At 44.5% G+C, this 21,979-nt stretch overlaps 1 protein-coding gene and 1 pseudogene across 1 annotated transcript in view; both read left to right on the forward strand.

The window, feature by feature from the left end:
• The window catches only part of SCPEP1 (serine carboxypeptidase 1), a 45,431-nt gene extending 30,467 nt beyond the window's left edge, over nt 1-14,964 (forward strand). The window contains exon 13 of the mRNA XM_049636480.1: nt 923-14,964. Coding sequence (XP_049492437.1) covers nt 923-985 — 63 coding nt within the window. The 3' untranslated portion in view covers nt 986-14,964. The remainder of the gene's footprint in view (nt 1-922) is intronic.
• On the forward strand, nt 7,023-7,134 carry LOC125927748 (uncharacterized; annotated as a pseudogene).
• Nucleotides 14,965-21,979: the final 7,015 nt, after the last annotated feature.

A 21,979-nucleotide genomic window follows, 5' to 3' on the forward strand; every position in this document is an offset into this window, starting at 1 on the left:
TGTGCCACAGAGAATCAGGGAGCCATGGAGTTTCAGAACTCGGTGCCATCAACTCGACCTCGATCATTGTGGAGGAGAAACTGAGGCCTCCGCCCCTCCCCTTTTTTGATGGTGTGTGGGTAGGAGGTTTATAAAGGAATTACTCGAAAAATCTAAGGGAGAAAGAAAGTTGAATGTAACAATACAAAAATGGGGTGCCACCCCAAAACAAAGCATCTTGTTTGTTTGTTATCTGTTGACAGATTTCCTACTAGCTTCCCTCTTGGCTATTTTGTACTCCATTTCCAGTCTGAGATCCTTCCTGCACAGAGCATCCTTTAAAATGTCTAGCACCTTCCCTCTTCCTTGAATAGGCTAGGTGCTGGTAACGTAAGCATGGGTCTTATAAAGAAACCAACCAGGGCGCCTGGGTGGCTCAGTTGGTTAAGCATCCGACTTTGGCTCAGGTCATGATCTCACGGTTTGTGAGTTTGAGCCCCACATCGGGCTCTCTACTGTCAGCGCAGAGTTCACTTTGGATCCTCTGCCTCCCTCTCTCTCCCCCTCCCCCGCTTGTTCTCTCTCCCTCCCTCCCTCCCTCCCTGCCTCTCTCTCTCTCTCTCTCTCTCTCAAATAAGTAAAAACATTAAAAAACGGGGGAAAAAGGAAAAAAAATCAACAGATCAGCCCCAAATGGAGTGGAAGGTTCTTTCCTAAATGCTGACTTCTTTAGATCCCTGTAATCTGACAAGCTTTTGTCCCGTGCAGGGGTCATTTCGCAGACGGGACCCTCCCTTACAGGGCACACTCAGGTGCAGCTGGCCTCTCAGGCTGCTGTCCCAGAGCTGTACTTCCCGTGGGAGCAGGGTCTCAGGATGTCGCCCCTGACCCCAGAACCAGGGACAGAACCAGGAGGGCTAACTCGGATCCTGTTCGGCTCTAGGTTCCTTCTGACCAAGGAGACATGGCTCTGAAGATGATGAGGATGGTGACTCAGCAGGAATAGGATGGACCGGAGGTGAGTTGCTTGGCCTTGGGGCATAGGGGCTGAAGCGAGCACCCTGCAGCTGTAGGAGGCACTGCTCTCCCTTGAACCCACTTGCCTGTGCGCGTGAAGTTTCCTGCCCGCTTCTCCAGAGAACAGAATCGCTGCCTCCGTGGCAACTTGGAAATCAGTTCTGCTTCCGAACAAACCTAAGTTGTTTTCTTCTCTAATGGATTTGTTTTCATCAAAATGAAAGGTTGAAATAAGTTAACATGTTTGTATTATGAAAGTAAATTATGTGGTTTATGGGGGAAAAAAAGAGAAAGACAGGTAAACAACAAAATAAACACCCTTTTACTCCCTTCCCCGGGATAAGTTCGGCTGTCAGTTTAGTGTCTGTCTTTGGAAGTCTTTTTTTGCTATATATGTGTGTATATTTTTTACAAGAATGGAATCATTACTGTATGTTGTTTTACTACCTTGTTCACATATTCGTTTGTCCTAAACACCTCTTCATGTCAGTAAAGTTTCTTCTGTAGCATTTTTTTTAATGCTTATTTATTTTTGAAGGAAGAGAGAGACAGAGCGTGAGTGGGGGAGGGGCAGAGAGAGAGGGAGACACAGAATCCGAAGCAGGCTCCGGGCTCTGAGCTGTTAGTACAGAGCCTGATGCGGGGCTCAAACTCATGAGCCATGAGATCATGACCCGAGTCGAAGCCAGATGCTCAACTGACTAAGCCATCCAGGCACCCCTTTCTATAACACTTTTAATAGCTGCTGAAGCATTCCATTTTGTGGATGTACCATCATTTATGTACCAAATGCACAACTGTTTCACGTAAGCAATGTCTCCTTTGTCGCTGCTATAAACAGTGCTCTGGTGATTCATCCTGACAGTTATATTTTTATACACATCCTCATTATTTTCTTGCAATAAATTCCTAAAAGCATAACTGTGAAGTCAAAGAATTGGAGCTTTTCTTTAAAATCAAAATGAGGGGCACCTGGGTGGCTCAGTTGGTTGAGCATTCAACTCTTAATTTTGGCCCGAGTCATGATCTCACCGTTTGTGAGTTTGAGCCCCGCGTCGGGCTCTGGGCTGACAGCACAGAGTCTGCTTGGGATTCTGTCTCGTCTCTGCCCTCCCCTATGCATGCTCACTTTCTCCCTCTCTCTCTCTCTCTCTCTCTCTCTCTCATAATAAATAAATAAAACTTAAAAATTTTCTAAAATTTTTTTTTGAAGTTTATTTATCTTGAGAGAGAGAGAGGAGCAGAGAGAGAAGGAGAGAGAAAATCCCAAGCAGGCTCCACACTGACAGCACGGAGCCTGACGTGGGGCTCGAACTCACCAACCGTGAGATCATGACCTGAGCCGAAATCAAGAGTTGGACGCTTAACCTACTGAGCTACCCAGGTGCCTCAGGGTCTTTAATTTTTAAATCCAGGCTTTTAAGTTTTAGCGTGTGGCTCACGATCTGCAGAAGGGATGTGATAGCCTCTATGCTGATCCTGAAAAGAACACTATTGCCTGTGGTTGCAGGGCTGAGATATTGAAAACCAAACCCAAAGTCTTCCTGAAGCACATAAGGAGAGAGTTATCAGCGGGTTATGCCTGCATGACCAGCCCTTTTGGACCTGAGATTAAAACAGGGACATCCCACACTTACCCACGGTTCGCTGTTGGAGGGCAAGCGCTCCTGCGTGCCGTGGACAAGGAAGACAGGCTTGTCTGTCTGTCAGTTTTGATCCCTCTGGACTCCACCAGTGTATGTTCTCCTGCGGCTTCTGCTGCATATCCTTTGCTGGAAAAAAATTTAGCTATGAGTATAACTAGTCACTGAGTGTTGTGAGTCCTGGCATTGAATTACAACACAAATTGAATCCCCAACCTCACAGGAAACCTCTGTTTCATTAGTCGTTAGGGGACTAGGGGCTCCTGGCTGGCTCAGTCAGTAGAGTGCATGACTCTTGATCTCAAGGTCATGAGTTCAAGCCCCCCGTTGGGCACGGGGCCTGCTTTAAAAAAATGAAATAGAAGCTAGGGTATTAGTTGGGAAGGAATGTGAGTTTGACCATTAGGAAGGGCCATGTAGACAGATTCCAGTGAAGCTAGGGCCAGCGAACCTTTTTTGCCACTTGAAGCAACCTTCTATCCCTGCCTGAGGAAGTTAACGTTCTCCTGCCCTGAGATCCGGTAACCAATCCCAAGATGCCCAAAGCCGTCTTCTTGCAACATTATATTCTCTCTCAACCCACACCCATGGCTTCATGGAAATTCCCTATGATCAGCTCCCTGGGGAGGAAGTCTCGGGCTTGGTTTATAGATAGCTCCACGTGGTGGGCATGCGTCCCCTGAGAATGGACAGCTGTAGCACGAAACAGCTGTCTCCGAAACAGCCCTGAAACATGGTCGGGGAAATCCTCCTAGTGGACAGAACTGGGGACACTGTACCTGTTTGTTCACTTTGCCTGGAAAGAGAGGTGGTCAGAAGAAAGGGTCTGCACCCAAATCATCATTTGGCTGGGTAGTTGCACTTGGAAGGAACACAACTGAAAAATCAAAAGGTCTGAGGAAGAGGTATGAGCATGGACCTCCGAGTGGCAGAATAGGAGGATAGCTTGTGTTCCGTGTGAATGCTCACCAAAGCAGAGAGGAAGATTTTAACGATCAGGTGGTTAGGATGACCCATTCCGTAGACATCAGACAGTCTCCTTCCCCAGCAACCTCTGTGAACTCAATACCAATTGAAGTGGCCACTGTGACAGCGATGGAGATTATACATTTGCTACTGGAACATGGACTTGTGCTCACCAAGACTGATCTGGCTATAGCTGCTGCTGAGTGCCTAATCTGCCAACAGAAGGAACTGCACTGAGTCCCTGATACGGCACCATTGCCTGAAGGCGTCAGCCAGCTACCTGGTGTTAAGTTGATTACATTGGACCACTTTCATTATGAAAGAGGCAGCAAGTTGTTCTTATTGGAATTGACGCTTGCTCTGGACTTGGATTTGCCTTCCCTGCCTGCAGTGTTTCTGCCAAAACTACCATCTGTGGCCTTACAGAATGTGTCGTCCGCCATCATGCTATTCACAACAAACGAAGCGCAGAAGTGGTTCATGCTCTTGGAATTCACTGATCTTAACCATGTTCCCCATTATCTTAAAGGGACTGCCTTAACACATGGTTGAATGGCTTTTTGAAGATTCAGGTACAGTACCAGCTAGGTGGTGACACCTTGCAGGGCTGGGGCAATGTCCTTCAGTATGCGGTGTATGCTGTAAATCGGCATCCCACGCTTCTCCCATGCTCTGGATTCAGGAGTCCAGGAATCAAGGGATACAAATGAAAGGAACTCCTCACTATCGGCCCAGTAGTCAAATTTTTGCTTGCCATTCCTGCAACTTTAGCCTCTGCTGGTGTAGAAGTCTTAGTTACAAAGGCAGACACGCTTTCATCAGGAGACACAGCAAAGATTGCATTGAACTGGAGCTTGAAGCTGCCATCTGGCGTCTTTGGGCACTGGATAAACAGGCAAAGTCCAGGCTGGGGTGATTGATCCTGACTATCAAGGGGGAACTGGGTTGCTACTACACAGGATTAAGGAGGGAGAATGCAAGAGATCTTTTGGGGTACCTTGTAGTACACCCATAGCCTCTGGTTAAAGTCAATGGAAAATGATAATAACCCAATTTAGACTGGTAGTGGCCCAGACCTCGCACAAAGGTTTGGGTCATTCTACCAGTCAAGGAATTATGACCAACTAAGGTGCTCGCCGAAGGCAGAAGAAATATGGAATAAATAGTGAATGATCTAGTTATTAATACTTGCTGTGACCTCGTGACCTGTTGTAGAACAAAGACTATAACAGTTATAAGTATTTCTTCCTTATTTTGATGTGAATATATTATAAATATTAACCAAAATCTTGTAATCTCTTCTCTCAACCCTTTATCGTCTAATTTAAGATGTGCTCATAATAGATAACTTTATATGTAAGTATCTAAGTTATAAGATGTCAAAAAGGGAGTATGAATGAATCAGCTAGGAAAAGAATGTACGTTATCCAAAGACAAAAAAGGGACTCTGGTGTTGTTCTGGGGGAGAAAGTCAGCGTGGCTTGGGCCGTGTGGGGGATATTGCGTGGTGTTCCGCAGAAGCGTGATTTTGTTGCTGTCTTTATTTGGAGATTAAGCATAGTTTAAGGCACTGTGTACGGGTGCCAAGTCGAAAATGGATGGACTGTGGGGTCTTTGTAATGTTTCTACTTGCCCAGGCCAAATTATATTTCCCAGAATTACCTCTCCTGTTTGTTTCTGATTAGAATGGCCCACAAGACTGGAGATTCTCGTGGAGATTTAGAGGATAGAAATGAGGCAGCAGCCAATGTTAGCTCAAATGTGCTGTCATTTATCTGCCGGCTCAGCTCATGAGCAGCTGGGCTTACAACAGTCTGCCTTCCCTTGGACCCTCCTGGAGCTTCTCTGCCTCTTGGGCCAGAGATGAGTGTGCTTAGGTCTGTGATGAAGACCAAACTGGCATGAGTTTTGTTCCATGGACTGTGTTCATGGACTCCAGCTCTCGTTCTTCTTATTTTTGAGAGAGAGCGCGAGCAGGGGAGGGGCAGAGAGAGGAGGAAAGGGGATCCGAAGTGGGCTCTGCACCGACAGCAGAGAGCCTGACGACGGGGCTCAAACTCATGAACCACGAGCTCGTGACCCGAACTGAAGTCAGATGCTTAACCGACTGAGCCACCCAGGCGCCCCAGGTTGCTGTTGTTCTTTCTCTAGTTAGAGAAAGAACTTTATGTCCATTGTCCCTTCCTGACCGCTTGCCCTGTGGACTTCAGTCCCCAGCATCACATTTTGAAGGCACCAGCCTCAGGAAGACTGCCTACCCAGCTCCCACGCTGCAGTGTGTAGTCAAATCCCTACACACACACACACACACACACACACACGCACACACACACATGCACACACACGCACACACATGTACACACGTGCACATGCATGCACACACATGTGCGTGCGCACAGTTCCGCTTCTCTGATTGAACCTGACTGATACCATAAATTAGATTCAATTATTTCTTAATGGATTCAAAGTAGCCCCACAACTGGAACCTGAATATTTGATAAAGGCTCTCTGTTCTGTACAACTTAATCAGCTGCAGAACCCTTGGGTCACATCTTTCCTTCATTGTTGGTATCAGCTGCTGCTGAGAAATTTGAAGCCACCTTGACTTTGTATTTTTTACCTTTATAAACAGGTAATTTTATACCTGGATGCTGGACACTTGTTTAATCTTACAAAATGGTAACTTCAGATGGTACATTGATGTGTATAGTCTTGAATTAATTTTGCCTGATATTTAGTGAGCTTTTTGGTTTGTAGGTTTAGATCACCAGTTGAGCAATGTTTTCCACTGCATATTTGAATATTGTTTCAAGCTCTTTTTCCCACTTTTCTGTGCTTGTTTTTATTCCAGGGACTTTGTTTTTTTCTTTAAAAAAATTTTTTTTATGTTTTATTTTTGAAAGAAAGACAGAGTGCAGATGGGGGTGGGGCAGAGAGGGAGGGAGACACAGGATCCAGAGCAGGCTCCAGGCTCTGAGCTGTCAGCACAGAGCCACCTAGTCGCCCCATAGGTGCTTTTAATCAAGACTGCCATCAGCAGGTGGTAGCCAACGCTATGGCAGTAATCATTTCGCAACTTACAAATGTATTAAATCAATACATTGTACACCTGAAAGTCACACAATCTGTCAGTGATAGCTCAAAAAAAGCTGGGAAAATCAAGGTTGCATCAACATCAGTACTTCGGTTTTCGGTAAAATTTGGTCAATTTTCGACGTTTCTGAAGCACTTTTATTTTCTGTAATTATCTTTCTCCTTATTTCCCCCATTATGCCAGCTGCTGTTTCCCCTTCTTACTGATGTCTTCTCGTCTGCTTCTTCATTTCCTGTTTCGTGGATTTGTGTCTGCTCTAATGTCCTTGAGAGGGAGCAGTGCACAAACCTCTTCTAGTACAAACCTTCCAAAGAATGTTCCTGATTGCTTCTCAGCCTTTTGGCTGAGATCAAGTGTAGTATCTGTTCTAATCAGTTTAATATCTTACACGTCCTGTATCCAAAGAAGGTTCCTCATCTGTCTTTTGTATCTCATGTTAATTTCCTCCATTTTAGTTGACGTTCGGTTTTTCATGTTTGTGTGTTTGCTTTTTGTTTATGTGTACATATCTCTGAATGAGGATAGTTATGGGAATCCTCCAATTCCTGATCCAGTTCATCTGGTTATTTTTTAGATTGTTCACTTAGTTCTTGTTCCAGAATATTTGGTGTTGTGGATGCACATGGTCTATTTAGTCTTCCAGTTGCCTGAGGGAGGTGGAGCTGGGATGTTAGGCAGTAATTATTGGGAACATCTTCCCTGTGGCCAACTAATGGCAGAAAGCACTCGGATTTTGTTGCGTTTCCTGCTTTAGGACAGACCAACCATTTTGCTAAGAAGTAAAGTCAAGAGAGAGTTAGGGACTTATTTGATGGGCATTTTAGTTATCTATTGCTACATAATAAATTACCCATAAACTCTGTGACTTAGGACATTTATTATCTGATAGTTTGTGGGGGTCAAGAACCTGGGCATGGCTTACTGGGTCCTCTACGTGAGGGTCCCTCACTAGACTGCCATGAAGGTGTTGGCTAGGGCTTCAGTGGGTGGTCTCGGGGCTCCAGTGGGGAAGGACCAGCTTCCAAGCTCACTCATGAGGTTGCCGGTGAGATTCAGTTCCTCACAGGACTGAGGGCGTCCTGCAGCTACTTGCCGTGTGAACCTCTCCACAGAGCAGCTCACCTTGTGGCAGCCTGCGTCATCAGAGCAAGCAAGAGAAGAGTCAGAGTTCAGGCAAGATCAAGGTCACCGTCTTATAACTAATTTCAGAAGTGCTGTCTTATCTCCTTGACCTATTCTGTTCTTTAGGAGCAAGTCAATAACCCAGCCCACGCTCAAGCAGAGGAGATTATGCAAGGGCGTGAATGCCAGGAGGTGGACCATCATTGGAACCATTTAGAAGCCAGCTACCATGGTGGTAGCTGTCTTTCCTCACTTCACATCTCTTCTCATCAGGGGCAGGGTCTGTGGAGAAGGCATGGTGACGTGTGGCCTTTTGGGCTCTCCTCACTCCCCACACATAGGGGAAGAATAGGCTCACCAGGGTGTTTCACGTCTCTCCCGGCACCTGCCCGACTTGTAGTCCTTCTTACAAGTGCGAGGAGTGTTAGTGCGACCCTGAAGAATTGCATCCACCCACTTTGCACCATGTTTCATTCCTGCCTTGAAAGGGGGAGCTTAGGTGCCTGGGTGGCTCAGTCGGTTAAGCGTCTGACTTCGGCTCAGGTCATGATCTCACAGCTCGTGAGTTCGAGCCCTGCGTTGGGCTCTATGCTGACAGCTCAGGGCCTGGAGCCTGCTCTTCAGATTCTGTGTGTCCCTCTCTCCTGCCCCTCCTCTGATCCCACTCTGTCTCTCTCTCTCTCTCAAAAATAACTAAACATTTAAAAAAATAAAAAAATTTAAAAAAAAGAAAGAAAAGGCGAGCTTGTCTCAAACCTGCTCATCCTCTGGCAATTTGGTCCAGATTTGCAACATATCACATTTACCACATATCATAGTCGTTGAGCGTTTATTATATACAAGATGCTTTGTATGGATTTGTACATCTTAATCCCCCAGGCTTCTGGAGTACAGTAATTGTTGCCATTTTAAAGAACAGAAGTGGAAGGCTTGGCGAGATCGCATAACTTGGCCACGGTCCCACAGCTATGAGCGGCAAATCCGGGGTGTTAAGGGTGTAACCAGCATATAAAGTTTCAGAGACTGTCAAGCAAACTCATTGTTTGGGGTTTGGTTTCACAGAGAGGGTTCTTTAAGTTCATCCAAATTCATTTTGCGTACTTGATTCATTAGTGATTACAATGTTGGATTCAGATTCCCCCCTTTCCTGCCAAGCACTATCCTAGGCAGTTTTCCTCTTTCTGTTCTCCTGAGATAAAGATTTAATTATGTCCAGTTTACAGATGAAGAAACTGAGACCCAGAGGTCACACAGCCCATGAGGGGCAGAGTCAGGAAACCAACTCCTTGTACTTCCCGCAATCGTTTTCTCCTTGTTTGGCTCTTTTGTCCATTTAATGCCTTTTCTCACTTTGGGCTCATCACTCAAACATGATCCTCTGATGGCTTTCCCACAGCCTTATGTTCAAATCCACAGGCCTTTTTTAAGTGTATTTATTTTGAAAGAGAGAGAATGTGTGTGACATGTGCACACAAGCAGGGAGGGACAGAGAGAGAGAGAGAGAGAGAAATTCCAAGCAGGCTCCACACTGACAGCACAGAGCCTGACTCGGGGTTCGAGCCCATGAACCGTGAGATCATGACCTGAGCCAAAATCGAGAGTTGGACACAACCAACGGAGCCACCCAGGTGCCCTTCTTGGGCTTTATTATTTAAGTTTTTCCTTTTCTTTTCTTCATCGAGATGTAATCGAAACCTAACATCGTGTACGTTTCAGGTGCACAGCATGCTGCTTTGCTACATTTGTCTATTGCGCTATGCCTATCGGCACAATGTTAGCTAACACCCGCGTCACATAATTATAATTTGTGTGTGTGTGGTGAAAACAGTTAAGATCTAGTTTCTTAGCAACTTTGAACTTTTTAATACGGTTGATTATCATCAGCGTGCAGTGCATTAGATCCCCCAAACCTGTTTACCCCACTCTTATGTTTTAACTTCACCAATAGAGTGAACCCAGGAAATGCTAGGCCCCCACCCTCAACCCAAAAAAGGCAGGACCCCAGGTCTGCAGAGCTCTGTCTTTATCCTTGACCTCGGTGTGGCTCTCAGGCTGCTGTGAACCCTCCAGGGCTTGTGACTAAGAAGCCTTGTTTTGTTAAAGTTCCCTGATGGCTGTTGTGAGGGGAATCTTGCAGTCCGGCAGCAAGGTTGGCCCCAGTGCGGGGAGAGGAGGCTCATGGCAGTAGGAGGGGCCCAGGCGAGCATCCCAAGGCCTTCCTCGCTGGTAGCATCGCAGGCTGAGACCGATGCAAAAACAGATACCCATCAAATGACTCACCCTTCCTCACTGGGGGGATGAAGGGAGGGCAAGAGGCCAAGAGTCTTAAGGGAAGACTGAAAACCAAAAACAGGGAAGAGACATTTCTCCTCTCCACCCCAACATCCAACACTGGGCTGGTCCTGTGCCCTTCTTGCCAGAATAGCTCCGCCACCCCTCCCCCCCACCCCCCAACCTGGCTAATTTCTTACTTACCTTTCAGGTCTCAGCATAAACAGGACACCCTCCCAGAACCTTCTGTGATCCCCCAAACTAAGTTAGGAGCCCCCTCCCTCGCTCTCCTAGCACTCTGCTTGTCCTCTTGTGATTATGTCCTTGTGTCCCTGGCATGGAGCAGGCCTTTAGCACTCTGCATGTCCGGCTGACTGGCCTTCCAGGCGGGGAACAGAGGAAGAGTACGACGGACCCCCTCTGGATTATGGGTTGTCCCGAGCTGCATTCTTGGCCGACTGGAGCTTGCTCTATTACAGCTTCCTACCTGCCTCATTTGCTTTGGCTGGAATTTCAACATTCAGTGGTGACACCCACTTTTTGCCTCATCTGTTCATGAAAATTTGCCACCTTTCCTCCTTCCACAAAGTCAGTCTCCTTATTTGTGCCGCTGCCTTTCCAACTCTGTGGGCAGATGAAGTTCACTGCAGCAGAGTCCTTGAGAACAGTATCTTCAAGGACAGCAAGAAGGAGGGCATTTCTCACAAGGCACTGTGCTGTCAACTTAGGGCTCACTGTTGCAAGGCTGGACTTCATGGACGTTGTATCTATGCAGTGGTGTAGATAATCCAGCTTGTTGTAGGTTGAGTGTGCCAGAACTAAGAGCCTTTTCTATCTTAAAATGGGTTTGTCTTATATCTTAGAGCACTTAAACTACCTGGATGGGTCCTCTCTGACTTCACCTTCACGTCCCATTTTATTTACGAGGAAATCAGTTTAAAAAGAGTAAGCATGAGGGGCGCCTGGGTGGCTCAGTAAGTTAAGCATCTGACTTCAGCTCAGGTCATGATCTCACGGTTCAAGGGTTCAAGCCCTGCATCGGGCTCTGTGCTGACAGCTCAGAGCCTGGAGCCTGCTTCGGATTCTGTGTCTCCTTCTCTCTCTGCCCCTCCCCTGTCTCTCAAAAATGAATAAATGTTAAAAAAAATTTTTTTAAAGAAAAATTAAGTATGAGCTCTTCCAATTTTGATCCCTATGGAAATTTAATTTTGATATGTTTTTAAACATGATGTGTTTATATTTTATGCCCTACCCTTTTTTCATTTAATAGTATTGCACAGAAGGCTTTCCAGGTACTGGGGCTTCCAGATTGGTGAACAGACGCAGGTGCTGGGAGGGTGACAGACTCAGAGAAGACATGAAAGTTCCATGCCCCTCCCCCCACACCCTCCCCTCCCCCCATACCCTTCCATTTGGCTGTGGAGTTATATCCTTCACAATAAACCAGTAATAGTAAATAGAACAACCACAACCATTTTCCAGTTTTTGTGTGATTTTTATAGTTCCCATTTTCTTGGCTCCTAGTAATTGATTTATAATGGTCTGTGTCATTCATCCATTGTTAGCTTCTCTTTACATTTAACTGCCACAAGCATTCTTTACGGCAAGCTAATATTTTGAAATATTAATCCCTGTGATTTTCTTCTCTGTCTTACTGAGTGTACGATCCCTCACCGAATCATCCACGGAGATCTAAAATGCCTGGAGAGGAGCACCTGAGTGGCTCAATCCATTAAGCGTCTGACTCTTGATCTTGGCTCAGGTCATGATGTCAAGGTTTGTGGGATCGAGCCCCACGTTGGGATTCTCTCTCCCTCACTCTCTGCCCCTCCCTCACCTGCTTGCTCTCTCTCTCTCTCAAAATAAATAAACTTAAAAAAAAATACAATGCCTGGAGGAGGATCAGAGCCATTAAAACAGAATGCAAATGGGGCACCTGGCTGGCTCAATCGGTAGAGCATGCAAGGCTTCATTTCAGGGTCTTGAGCTTGAGCCCTATGTTGGCTAGAGAGGTTACTTTAAAAAAAAGAAAAAGATAAAAAAGAAACATTGAGAAGCAATAGCTTTTGATTTGCAAGAGAAAAGAAAGGGTATTTGAGAATCAAAAAGATCCTGCAAGGAAAGGGCAGAGAACTTATGCCTTAATAACAGATGGTGTCAACGTGCAAAAAAGCTGAACCCTAATTAGAGGATAGATCTAGAATGGTAACTGAGGACAGTAATGTCATAGCAATAGGGAACTGAATTCAAATTCGGTTTGTGTAGAGGTCTGAAATAGAATTATAAATCTGGGGTCGGTGGTGTATAAATGGCCTGTATAAATTTATACAATTTGTCCAATATCGATTCTCTTGTCGTCTAATTGAGACACAATGGATGTAACAGTGTGTAAGTTTAAGTTTATGCAACATGTTGGCTTGCTGCATTTATGCATTTGCAATATGATGACTGTAGTAGCATTAGCTAACACCTCTATCACGTCCCATAATTCTTTCTTTCTTGTGGTTAGAGCAATTAAGATCTAGTCGCTTAGCAACTTTGAAGCTTGTAATTCAGTATTGCTGACTGTAATCACTATGCGGTGCGTTGAATCTCCAGAACTTACTTATTTACTAGTGGTGTCCCTGGTAACTACCATTCTACTCTCCGTTTTGATGAGTTCAGCTTTTTAAAATTCCACATACAAGCGGTATCATACGGTATTTCTCTTTCTCTGTCTGCCTTACCTCACTTACCGTGATTGCCCTCAAAGTCCATCCGTGTTGCTGCAAATGGGCTGGATTTCCTTCTTTCTCGTGGCTGAATAATATTCCATTGTAGACATATATAAATTCTCTTCGTTCTATCAGAGTCTTAAATTGGTTCAGAGTGCAATGGGCCTAGTTAAAGATACCTTCCCTGACTTTCTGGCTGCTAGGATTGGCCAGCCCTGCCCGATGACAGGTAAGCAGAAGTGGGTGGATAGACTTCCGGGAAACTATACAAAGGGATAGATGAGATTCGGGTGCACGTTGGTCTTCCCCCATCTGCGTGTAATGTAAACTTGCCAGAGGCAGAGCATCCGTCTTGTTATAGAAGGCAAAGAGAGCATGCACATGCAAGCTACCTGTGAGGATGGTGAAGGGCAGAAGAGGCTCCCTGGAACAACGATGGCACGGGAGAGCTGCCTGCCAGTCCTAGATCACGTACTTTCAGTCTTACTAGAAAAAGAAGCCCCCATTTGGTTAAACTAGTATAGTCCCTTCTTCTGTTACACGGACTCCAGTGCCACCCTGATGTTGATGGCAGCTGAGCCCAAGAGCCTTCGTGAGGTTGCCGGGGAGAGTCTAGACTGTGAGGCGAGAGGGGTCCTGGGAAGAATCCCGCGGGAACTTGTAACACTCAACAGCCAGGCAGAGGAGGCCGACTTGCAGGAGGAGTTGGAGAAGTAGAAACCTGAAACCAGCGTTTGGGAAGCAGTGCTCAGAACCTAAGTGTCGGCAAGACCAGGAAGCAGAAAGGTTAAAGGAACCGTCTCGTAGCCAGATTACCTGAATTCAGCCCGGGCTCAGGTCACTGCTATCCAGGTGGCCTGTGCCTCAACCTCCTCATTTGTAAAATGGGGATAATAATAAGGTTATTGGGGCACCTGGCCGCCTCAGTCAGTGGAGGATGCGACTCTTGATCTTGGAGTTGTGAGTTCGAGCCCCGTGGTTGGTGCAGAGATTACTTAAAAAAAATAAAATCTTTAAAAATAACAATAATCAGGTTAATCATTCTGCAGAAGCAGGAAGGTGTTTTTGTTTGCTTTTTGTTTTGTTTTTTTTGTTTTTTGTTTTTGTAAAGGCCAAACCCTTGGGAAACCTGCAAATGGTGTTATCCTCTGTGGAATTATCAGACATTAGTCATCAGACAGGCCTAATGAAAGACAGTTTCCTCTAGGGTGTTGCAAAGGGTCCCTCCTCTGAGTCTGGCTGGCTCATCCTGTAGTTAGTGCACTGACCAAGAGTTTTCCATTCAAACAAGCATTTAGAAGCATTCGTTGGACCCCTTCCATGTGCATGGACTGTGTCGGACGAGGGTGGGATACAAAGATGAATACAGTATGGTGGGTGCGCGTGTGCGTGGGTGGGGAGATCTCTCTGGGGCACCAACAGCAGCTGCTACCTTTTTTCTGCTGGGCTTGAACCAGGACGGATGTGACCCTGAAGAGACATCTCAGGACACCTGAAGGCGAAGCTAACTTGGCACAAGGCAGAGCCAAGAGATGGAGAGAAATGCAGTCACAAGGCAATGACGTGTCGGAGCCCCGAATCAAATAACACCCGAAGGGAGAAGTATTCTCCAACTTTTCATTTATGGAATCCAATGAACTGCTTAAACCATTTGAGCTAGCTTTCCCTTCACTTGCAAGTGAAGCAGCTCTAAACGCTGCAAGTGATGTCTAATTAATATTTGCCTCCTGCCTTAAAATTCACTGCTTTATTCACAGTTGTGAATGCTTAATTAAGCGAACTGTTGACGTTGCATAGCTAGCTGGGTTCAGAAACTGGGGCGAATCTTGCATACCATTTTTGTTTTTGTTTTTGTTTTTTTACAAAACTATGTTATGGAAAATTTCAAATAAATACAGAAGCAGAGACAATCGTATAATGAACCACCGTGTCCCCATCGCTCTGTTCGGACAATGATCAACTCATGAGCAAACTTATTTTACCTATTCTACCTTCCACCCCCCAAAATGGATTATTTTTAAAGCATATCCCATGCTTCATTTTATCTGATCAGTGTGCTCAGGTCACAGGACTGCATTATATCTGCCAAGGAGCAGACAGCAGAGACCTAGCCCCTTTGGGGGGCTTTAGAAGTCCTTTAGCAGAGGACTCCCCTTGATGCTGGTGGGTCAAGGTGGTGACTTTCCATCACAAGTGGTCTTAACAGTGATGCAGAAGACAAACGGAGGGACGAGGGAAAGCTTTGGGACAGGAAGGAGTAAATTGAGCCCTAAGATGGCCAGAATATAGGTACCTAGAGAGACTAGATTTATTTTATTCCTAATAAAACAATAAGTGTAATAGTAAGAAAAATTAGAAAATAAGGAAATGTGGGAAAAGTAGTCATTCAAAGTCTCAACCAAAAAAGGCATTGGGCTTGGTTTCCAGTTTTTGGTGGGTTTTGTTTCTTTTTTCCTCTCTCTCCATAGGTTAGTTGTAACTGTGCTGCAAATCTACATCCCTGTATTTTTATTAAACAGGATAAGCAGTTTTCTTTGTTACTGTGGACTCTTTGTAAACATAATTTTTAACAGATGCATAAGAGTTCATTAAGAACATATTCCATAGTTTATATGATCAATCCCCCACACTTTGGCATTCTAATTCCATTTTTTTGTGTATGTAATTATAAATAACCATATGATGAATATTGTCTTGCTTAAAACTTAGATTTATTTAATTATTACTATGGACTACCCAAAGCAAAATTACTGGTAAAAGAGTATGACTATTGGGGCGCCTGGGTGGCTCAGTCAGTTAAGCACCTGACTCTTGGTTTCAGCTCAGGTGATGATCTCAAGGTTCATGAGTTCCTAAAGCACAGAGCCTGCCTGAGATTCTCTCTCTCTCTCTCTCTCTGCCCCTCCCCTGCTCATGCTCGCTCTCTCTCTCTCAAAGTAAATAAACTTAAAAAGGAGTGTGACTATTATGAAGAGTGGGGCATTTCTTTATTTTTTAATTTTTTAAAGTTTATTTATTTTTGAGAGAAGGGGGAGGGGCAGAAAAAGAGGGAGAGAGAGAATCCCAAAAAGACTCTGTGCTGTTAGCGTGGAACCTGATGCAGAGCTCAAACTCACAAACCCGTAAGCTCGTGACCGGAGCTGAAGCCAAGAGTCAGACACTTAACCAGCCGAGCCACCCAAGGCACCCCAAGAGTGAGGCATTTCTTTTTTTTTTTTATTTTTTTAATTTTAACGTTTTATTTATTTTTGAGACAGAGAGAGACAGAGCATGAACGGGGGAGGGGCAGAGAGAGAGGGAGTCACAGAATCGGAGGCAGGCTCCAGGCTCTGAGCCATCAGCCCAGAGCCCGACGCGGGGCTCGAACTCACGGACCGCGAGATCGTGACCTGAGCCAAAGTCGGACGCCCAACCAACTGAGCCACCCAGGCGCCCCAAGAGTGAGGCATTTCTAATACTGATTTTACATCATCTTGTATTGTTATACAGTAACCTCAAGAGGTGTTTCAATTTTTTCAAGATAAATTGATAGAAACTGATGAATTTTAAGAATATAAGCCCTAGAGTATATGACAGAAATAGGATTTATAACTGGGCACACGACCTTCTAGAATAAAGGACTACATTTCCCACTGTTCCTTGTAGCTCAGTGTGATCATGTGACTAAGTTTTAGCCAATGGGCTATAAGCAGAAGCGTTCCCCACCCCTGATAGTGGCTGGAAACCTTCCTCATTATGTTTCTTTTGCCCGTGTTTTTCCCTTCCTTTCTTTCATTTACTAGAAAGTGGATGCCACCATTTGGGGTAATAGGCACAAGGACCAAAGCACAGGCATGGTGGGGAGAAAAACTGGAAGAAGCCAGGGTTCCTGAGAACTCTGAATAGAGTCACCATTCCACTTTTCCACACTTCCCTCTCTTCGTGGGAAAGAAAGTTCTATCTTAAGCCCCTGGTGGTTTGGGTTTTCTACCTCGGGTAGCCAAACCTAATTCTAGGACAGTGTAGTTTTAGAAACTAGGAATGGCATTGCCACGCTCTTTTTCGTAAACCCAGAGAAGTTGAGAATTACTGCCATGGGAAGCATTTCAGATGTATTTTGAGATCATATCATTAGGCTCAGCTTCTTAAGTATTCCTGATCCTACCACGAAAGAAAATCTAGCGTCAGCAGCAGGTAATTCCAAGTTAAACTGTAAGATTCATGACATCCAACTTCTCGTATGTATGGTTGCCTCAAGTGTAAAGGAAAAGAAAGGACTTGGGGCAGGGTAATCTCCCAGTTTATCTTGTTTCCAGAGATTGCCATCCGAACTCCAAGAACTATTAAAAGGCCCCAACCAAAAATAAAGGAGCATTTGGCATCTCTGTGGGAACACATTTAAGTCTGCTCCTAGAAGAATAACCTGTTTTAATTTGCTAAAAACCTCAAGGCAAGCCGTGTTTTCATCTGGGCTGGGAAAAGGAAACCACTGAGAAAATAGTTTAGAATAAAAAGACCAATCTAAAAAAGAAGCAAGATGCCAAGTCCAAAGAAGGTTGTGTTAGAATGTACTTTGGTTACAGTAAATCAAGTCTGGTGAAAACACACACACTATGGGACTCCAATCTACAATACGTTAGGATTGAGGAATCAGGGGTTTTGTTCCTCAAAAAAGGTGATTATTGGGGTGTCTGGCTGGCTCGGTCAGTAGAGCATCTGACTCTTGATCTCGGGGTCGTGAATTCGAGCCCCACGTTGAGGGTAGGGATTACTTTTTTAAAAAGTTATCTGTGGGCATGGTGAAGGGAGTGCAATATTTTCTGTGATGTTTAGAGCAATCCTCATGATTGCTCTTTTCTGCCAAAGTTAGAATTGGTCGGCAGTGAAAATCAGGGTCAGACTCAACAGCAAAGAGCTGCATCCAGGTGATTCTCTCCAGGATTAAGTAGTAACATCGGGTTAGCTTAATTTGATGTCCTCTGGCATACAGAATTCTCTTTTCCAGTCTCCCTGCTCACTGTCCCCCCTATACCAAGCCATGTGCGATTGGTCGGGCCGGTTTCTGCAAGGTTCCCTCTTCCCACCCTAACTCGCTATGGACCGAAACTTCAGGTATGTGCACAGTCATCTCTCGAGCCAAAGAGAGGCCATGCAGTCTGTGATTTGCACATGGCAGCGTGTGAACCTCACCAGCCATCTCCCTGCCCGTCTGCACACCTCTGGACTACTCCAATCTGTTGCCGCTCATCTGGGGAGAGCAAACAAAGTTAAGTGTTATTTTAGGCAAAGCCTAACAGAGGCAGCAAATCTCTCTCAAAAGAAATCATGCAGCACATCTCAAAGTCAATATGATTAAAAAGAAACATGCAACCCCCTCGGCCATTCTCTTGTAATGATAAGACCCCTGCCTTCAGCAGGTCAAATTATCCATTTATGTATGGACTTTAGGAGGTTTCCGATATTATAACTCTTTTCCAGACTAGATATTTCACCTCTAGGATAAAGGAGAACCTGGCAATGAAATCTATGCTCTCTTGGGGGGAGGGGGAGGGTGTGGAATACCCACATTTAATCAGTGATGGGTTTTAACATTATATTCCAGTGTGTTCCACCAGGGTAACAGCTCATTGTTACCTTGTGCTTTTTATTTTATTTTATTTATTATTTATTTTTAGTTATTTATTTATTTTTGCACTCAGTCGTTTTATTGTTCACATCTACAAACTTGAAGGGAAAAAAAGGTCCAGTTTCATTTAAAAATGTCCTGATGAAGCAGTAAAAATTACTAATTTTTGTTAAGCATCAGCCCTGAATTATACATATTTTTCACATACTGTGTGAAGACATAATACATAAAGAACATCTTCTGCATACTAAATTATAACGGCTCGCTTGACAAAAGGCACTTGTGTAATTATTTTAATTGCAACCTCAACTAGCCACTCTTTTTCTTGAACGTGCTTTATTGTAGTGGAAAAAAAATGATTGACAAATTATGATGATTCAGACTTGGGTACTCGGTAGACATTTTCTTAAAGTGAACCAAAATGAGCCTGCTGCTCAAGAAACACAACTTCCAGTGTTTGTTGCCAGGGATAACATTTTAGATTTCAAGAGAAAATTGGAATTTTAGGAAACTTACAGAGATCACCATAAACTTGAAAAGTTCCTAATACATACAGAAAAGACGAACTGTGTCAGCATTGAGGAAATGTGCATAATGTGCGAACCAACATTTTTCAAATGTTAATGTGAGTTACAAAATCATGTATGGGTAATAGAACCATTCCTAGTGAAATATAAACCAATGGGGCTTTGCAACTGACAATGAAGAAAAATTACTTGTCAAGTTTTGGTGTAATAGCAAAGGAGAATATTATATGAAAAGATGTTTAAATATACCTTCTATTGCCAACGGCATATCTTTGGAAGGCTGGATTGGTTTTTTTTTTCCTGTGTGCCTTGACTGAGACAACATATTGTAATAAATTAAATCCAGAAACAGGTATGAAAGTCTAGCTGCCTTTGATTAAGCCAGATATTAATAAAATTTACAATAATGTAAAATCATGCCAATCTTCACACTATTTGTTTTGGAAAATATAGTTGTTTTTCACAAAGCAAGTCATCTATTCTAATGTAATAAGTTTGTTGTAGTTATTTTTTAGCTGGACTGAATAAAATTTTTAAATAGTTACTAGTTTTTGTTTTAAAATAATATATAGCTATAAATGTAACCCCTCCAAAACAAAAGCTTTACAGGTTAATCAGTAACTTTTCAGAATGTAAAGGATCCTGAGACCAAAAACTTTGGGGACCACTGAGTGATATATGTAAATTTGGGGGTCATTGGCTTGGAGGTTTCATTTGACATTGTAGAAGTGGTATTATGTTTTGAGCGAGATAATATGGAACAAAAACTGGGGCTTCAAAAAGGAAAACTGGCCTAGGATTTCGAGGAATGAGTGAAAGAAGAAAAGAGTCAGCCATAGAGGATGTAAGGAAATCAATGCCATCAGTTTTAGGGGCTGAAGTACCCAAGAGAGTGTGAGCCTTGGAAGGAAGCCGCTGCATTTGGTTAGGGTCTATGAAGACCTCGAGCCATTTCAGTGGACCAGTACAGCCTTTAACTTGAACCATTCCGTTCTCTCTCTCTGCCCGCCTGAATCTTCCTCTACTCCCTGATGGAATTTACAGACTATCACCAGCAAAAATCCCTCTATCCTCAACCTTCATCTCTGAGTGGAACTTGACATTCTTGTTTTCACTAAACCTTAGTACATCTTCCCTTACAGTCTCTGCAGATACAGATTGTGGTTTTGGAGAGTTGGAGGTGAAGGGCAAGAGTGTTGTTTTGTGTTTTTTTAAAATTTGTTTTATTTTTAATTTTTTTAAATTTACATCCAAATTAGTTAGCATATAGTGCAACAGTGGTTTCAGGAGTAGAGTCCTCAGTGCCCCTTACCCATTTAGCCCATCCCCCCTCCCACCTTGTGCTTTTTAAAAGCCACCTGCCTGTTGCCACAGCACCAGAAAGGTTGCCTTTGTTCCTTGCTCACTTTCCCTTTAAGAGTTGTTAGCATTTCAGCTGGTAAAGTTCCAAGTGCCCTCTGGACTAATTGGCACGACGTGAGAATTTTCCAATTTGAAAGAGAAAGGGCCTGTTCTCCAGGGAAGGCTCTTCAAGGTAATTGCTCTCTGAGAGATTCCTGCCACCACCTTTGGCAGCCTTCACCAGAGACAAATCCCTCTTGCTGTTAGGGGGAGCTGGAAACCCACAGATGGAAAAACAGGCGCTCAGGACAAACTTGCCGAGACCTTTGAAACCAGTGACCTTTCAAAAGGAAGGAAGTGGGGAAGAGGCCAGTGCAGGCAAAGGCGGACGAGCCCCCCCTCCCCCCCCTCCCAACACAGGCACAGCAGCTCAGGCTAGACTGCCCTTGTCCTTCTTTTTCTAAAGTGCTTCAGCGAGGGCAGGGGGCTGTAGGGGGACCTCATGGACTAACCAGGATTCCAAGCAGGGAGAGAACAACACTTACTTGGAACAAATACTTTCACAAACCACAGGGGCTGGAGGGAGGACCCAAAGGAGGTACTGTATGAGAAAAGATAGTGGTTGAGGCCCCTGTCTGGCTCGGTCTGGTAGAGCATGTGACTTTTGATCTTGGGGTCCTGAGTTCGAGCCCCGCACTGGGTGCAGAGCTTAATAAAACAAACAAACAAACAAACAAATAAATAATAAATAAAGATAGTGGCCAACCCAAACAAGGCTCCAAGAAGAATGTGTGTGTGTGTGTGTGTGTGTGTGTGTGTCCGGGGGGTCAGTGGGGAAAGTGAGAAGAAAAGACAGAGCTACGATCTGCCACCCCAGAGGGCAAGGGGAATGTGTGGGGAAAAGGCCGAGAGGGGGATGACTGTTTTGGGTGGTAAACAATAACGGTGTTGGACACAAAGGTAGGAAAGTCCCGGCTGGGGCCGCGGCACTTTTGTTTCACTGCGTGTTCACATCACAATCTTGGGAAATGGCAGAAAGGAGATAACAGTCGAGGGTATCGGGAGGGGTGGAGAAGTGGAGTCTCGAAGCCGAGCTAAGGGGCACCCCCAAGGTGAGATCGCCAGCTAGATGTGGATTCAGCACTGCCTGACTCCAAAGCTCCTGTCTTAATTGTCTGGATGGCCGTGTCCCTCCTCCCGGACGGGGCTTTGGGGCTGTTGAAGCTAGTGCCTAAAAGCTGCTGGCCTCTGTTTCTGTAGAAAGAGTGTAGCATGGGCCATATACAGGTGTGTTTTGGAGCCAGATTCTCTGGGTTTGACTTCTAGTACAGGTATTTTCCAGACCTTGGACAAGTTATTCTGATTCTCTGTACTTCAATCTCCTCATCTGCAAAAGCAAGAAAATAATGGTGCCTTCTTTATCGGGCTATCATGGGGAGGAAATGAGATTATGCACATAAACATTTTAGCACAATGCAATAAATATCAGTTGTTATTTTCATTACTTTCTAACAACACGGGACCATGCCATGAATAGCCCTGAAGCTCAGCAATGCTGATGCTATCTTTTTTTTTTAATATTAAAAAAAAATTTTTATATTAAAAAAATTTTTTTTTAATTTTAAATCGGGTCCGTGCTCGATGTGGGGCTCAAACTCATGACCCTGAGATCAAGAGTCCCATGCTCTACTGACTGAGCC

This window comes from Panthera uncia, chromosome E1 (genome assembly GCF_023721935.1).
Source record: "Panthera uncia isolate 11264 chromosome E1, Puncia_PCG_1.0, whole genome shotgun sequence".
NCBI lineage: Eukaryota > Metazoa > Chordata > Mammalia > Carnivora > Felidae > Panthera > Panthera uncia.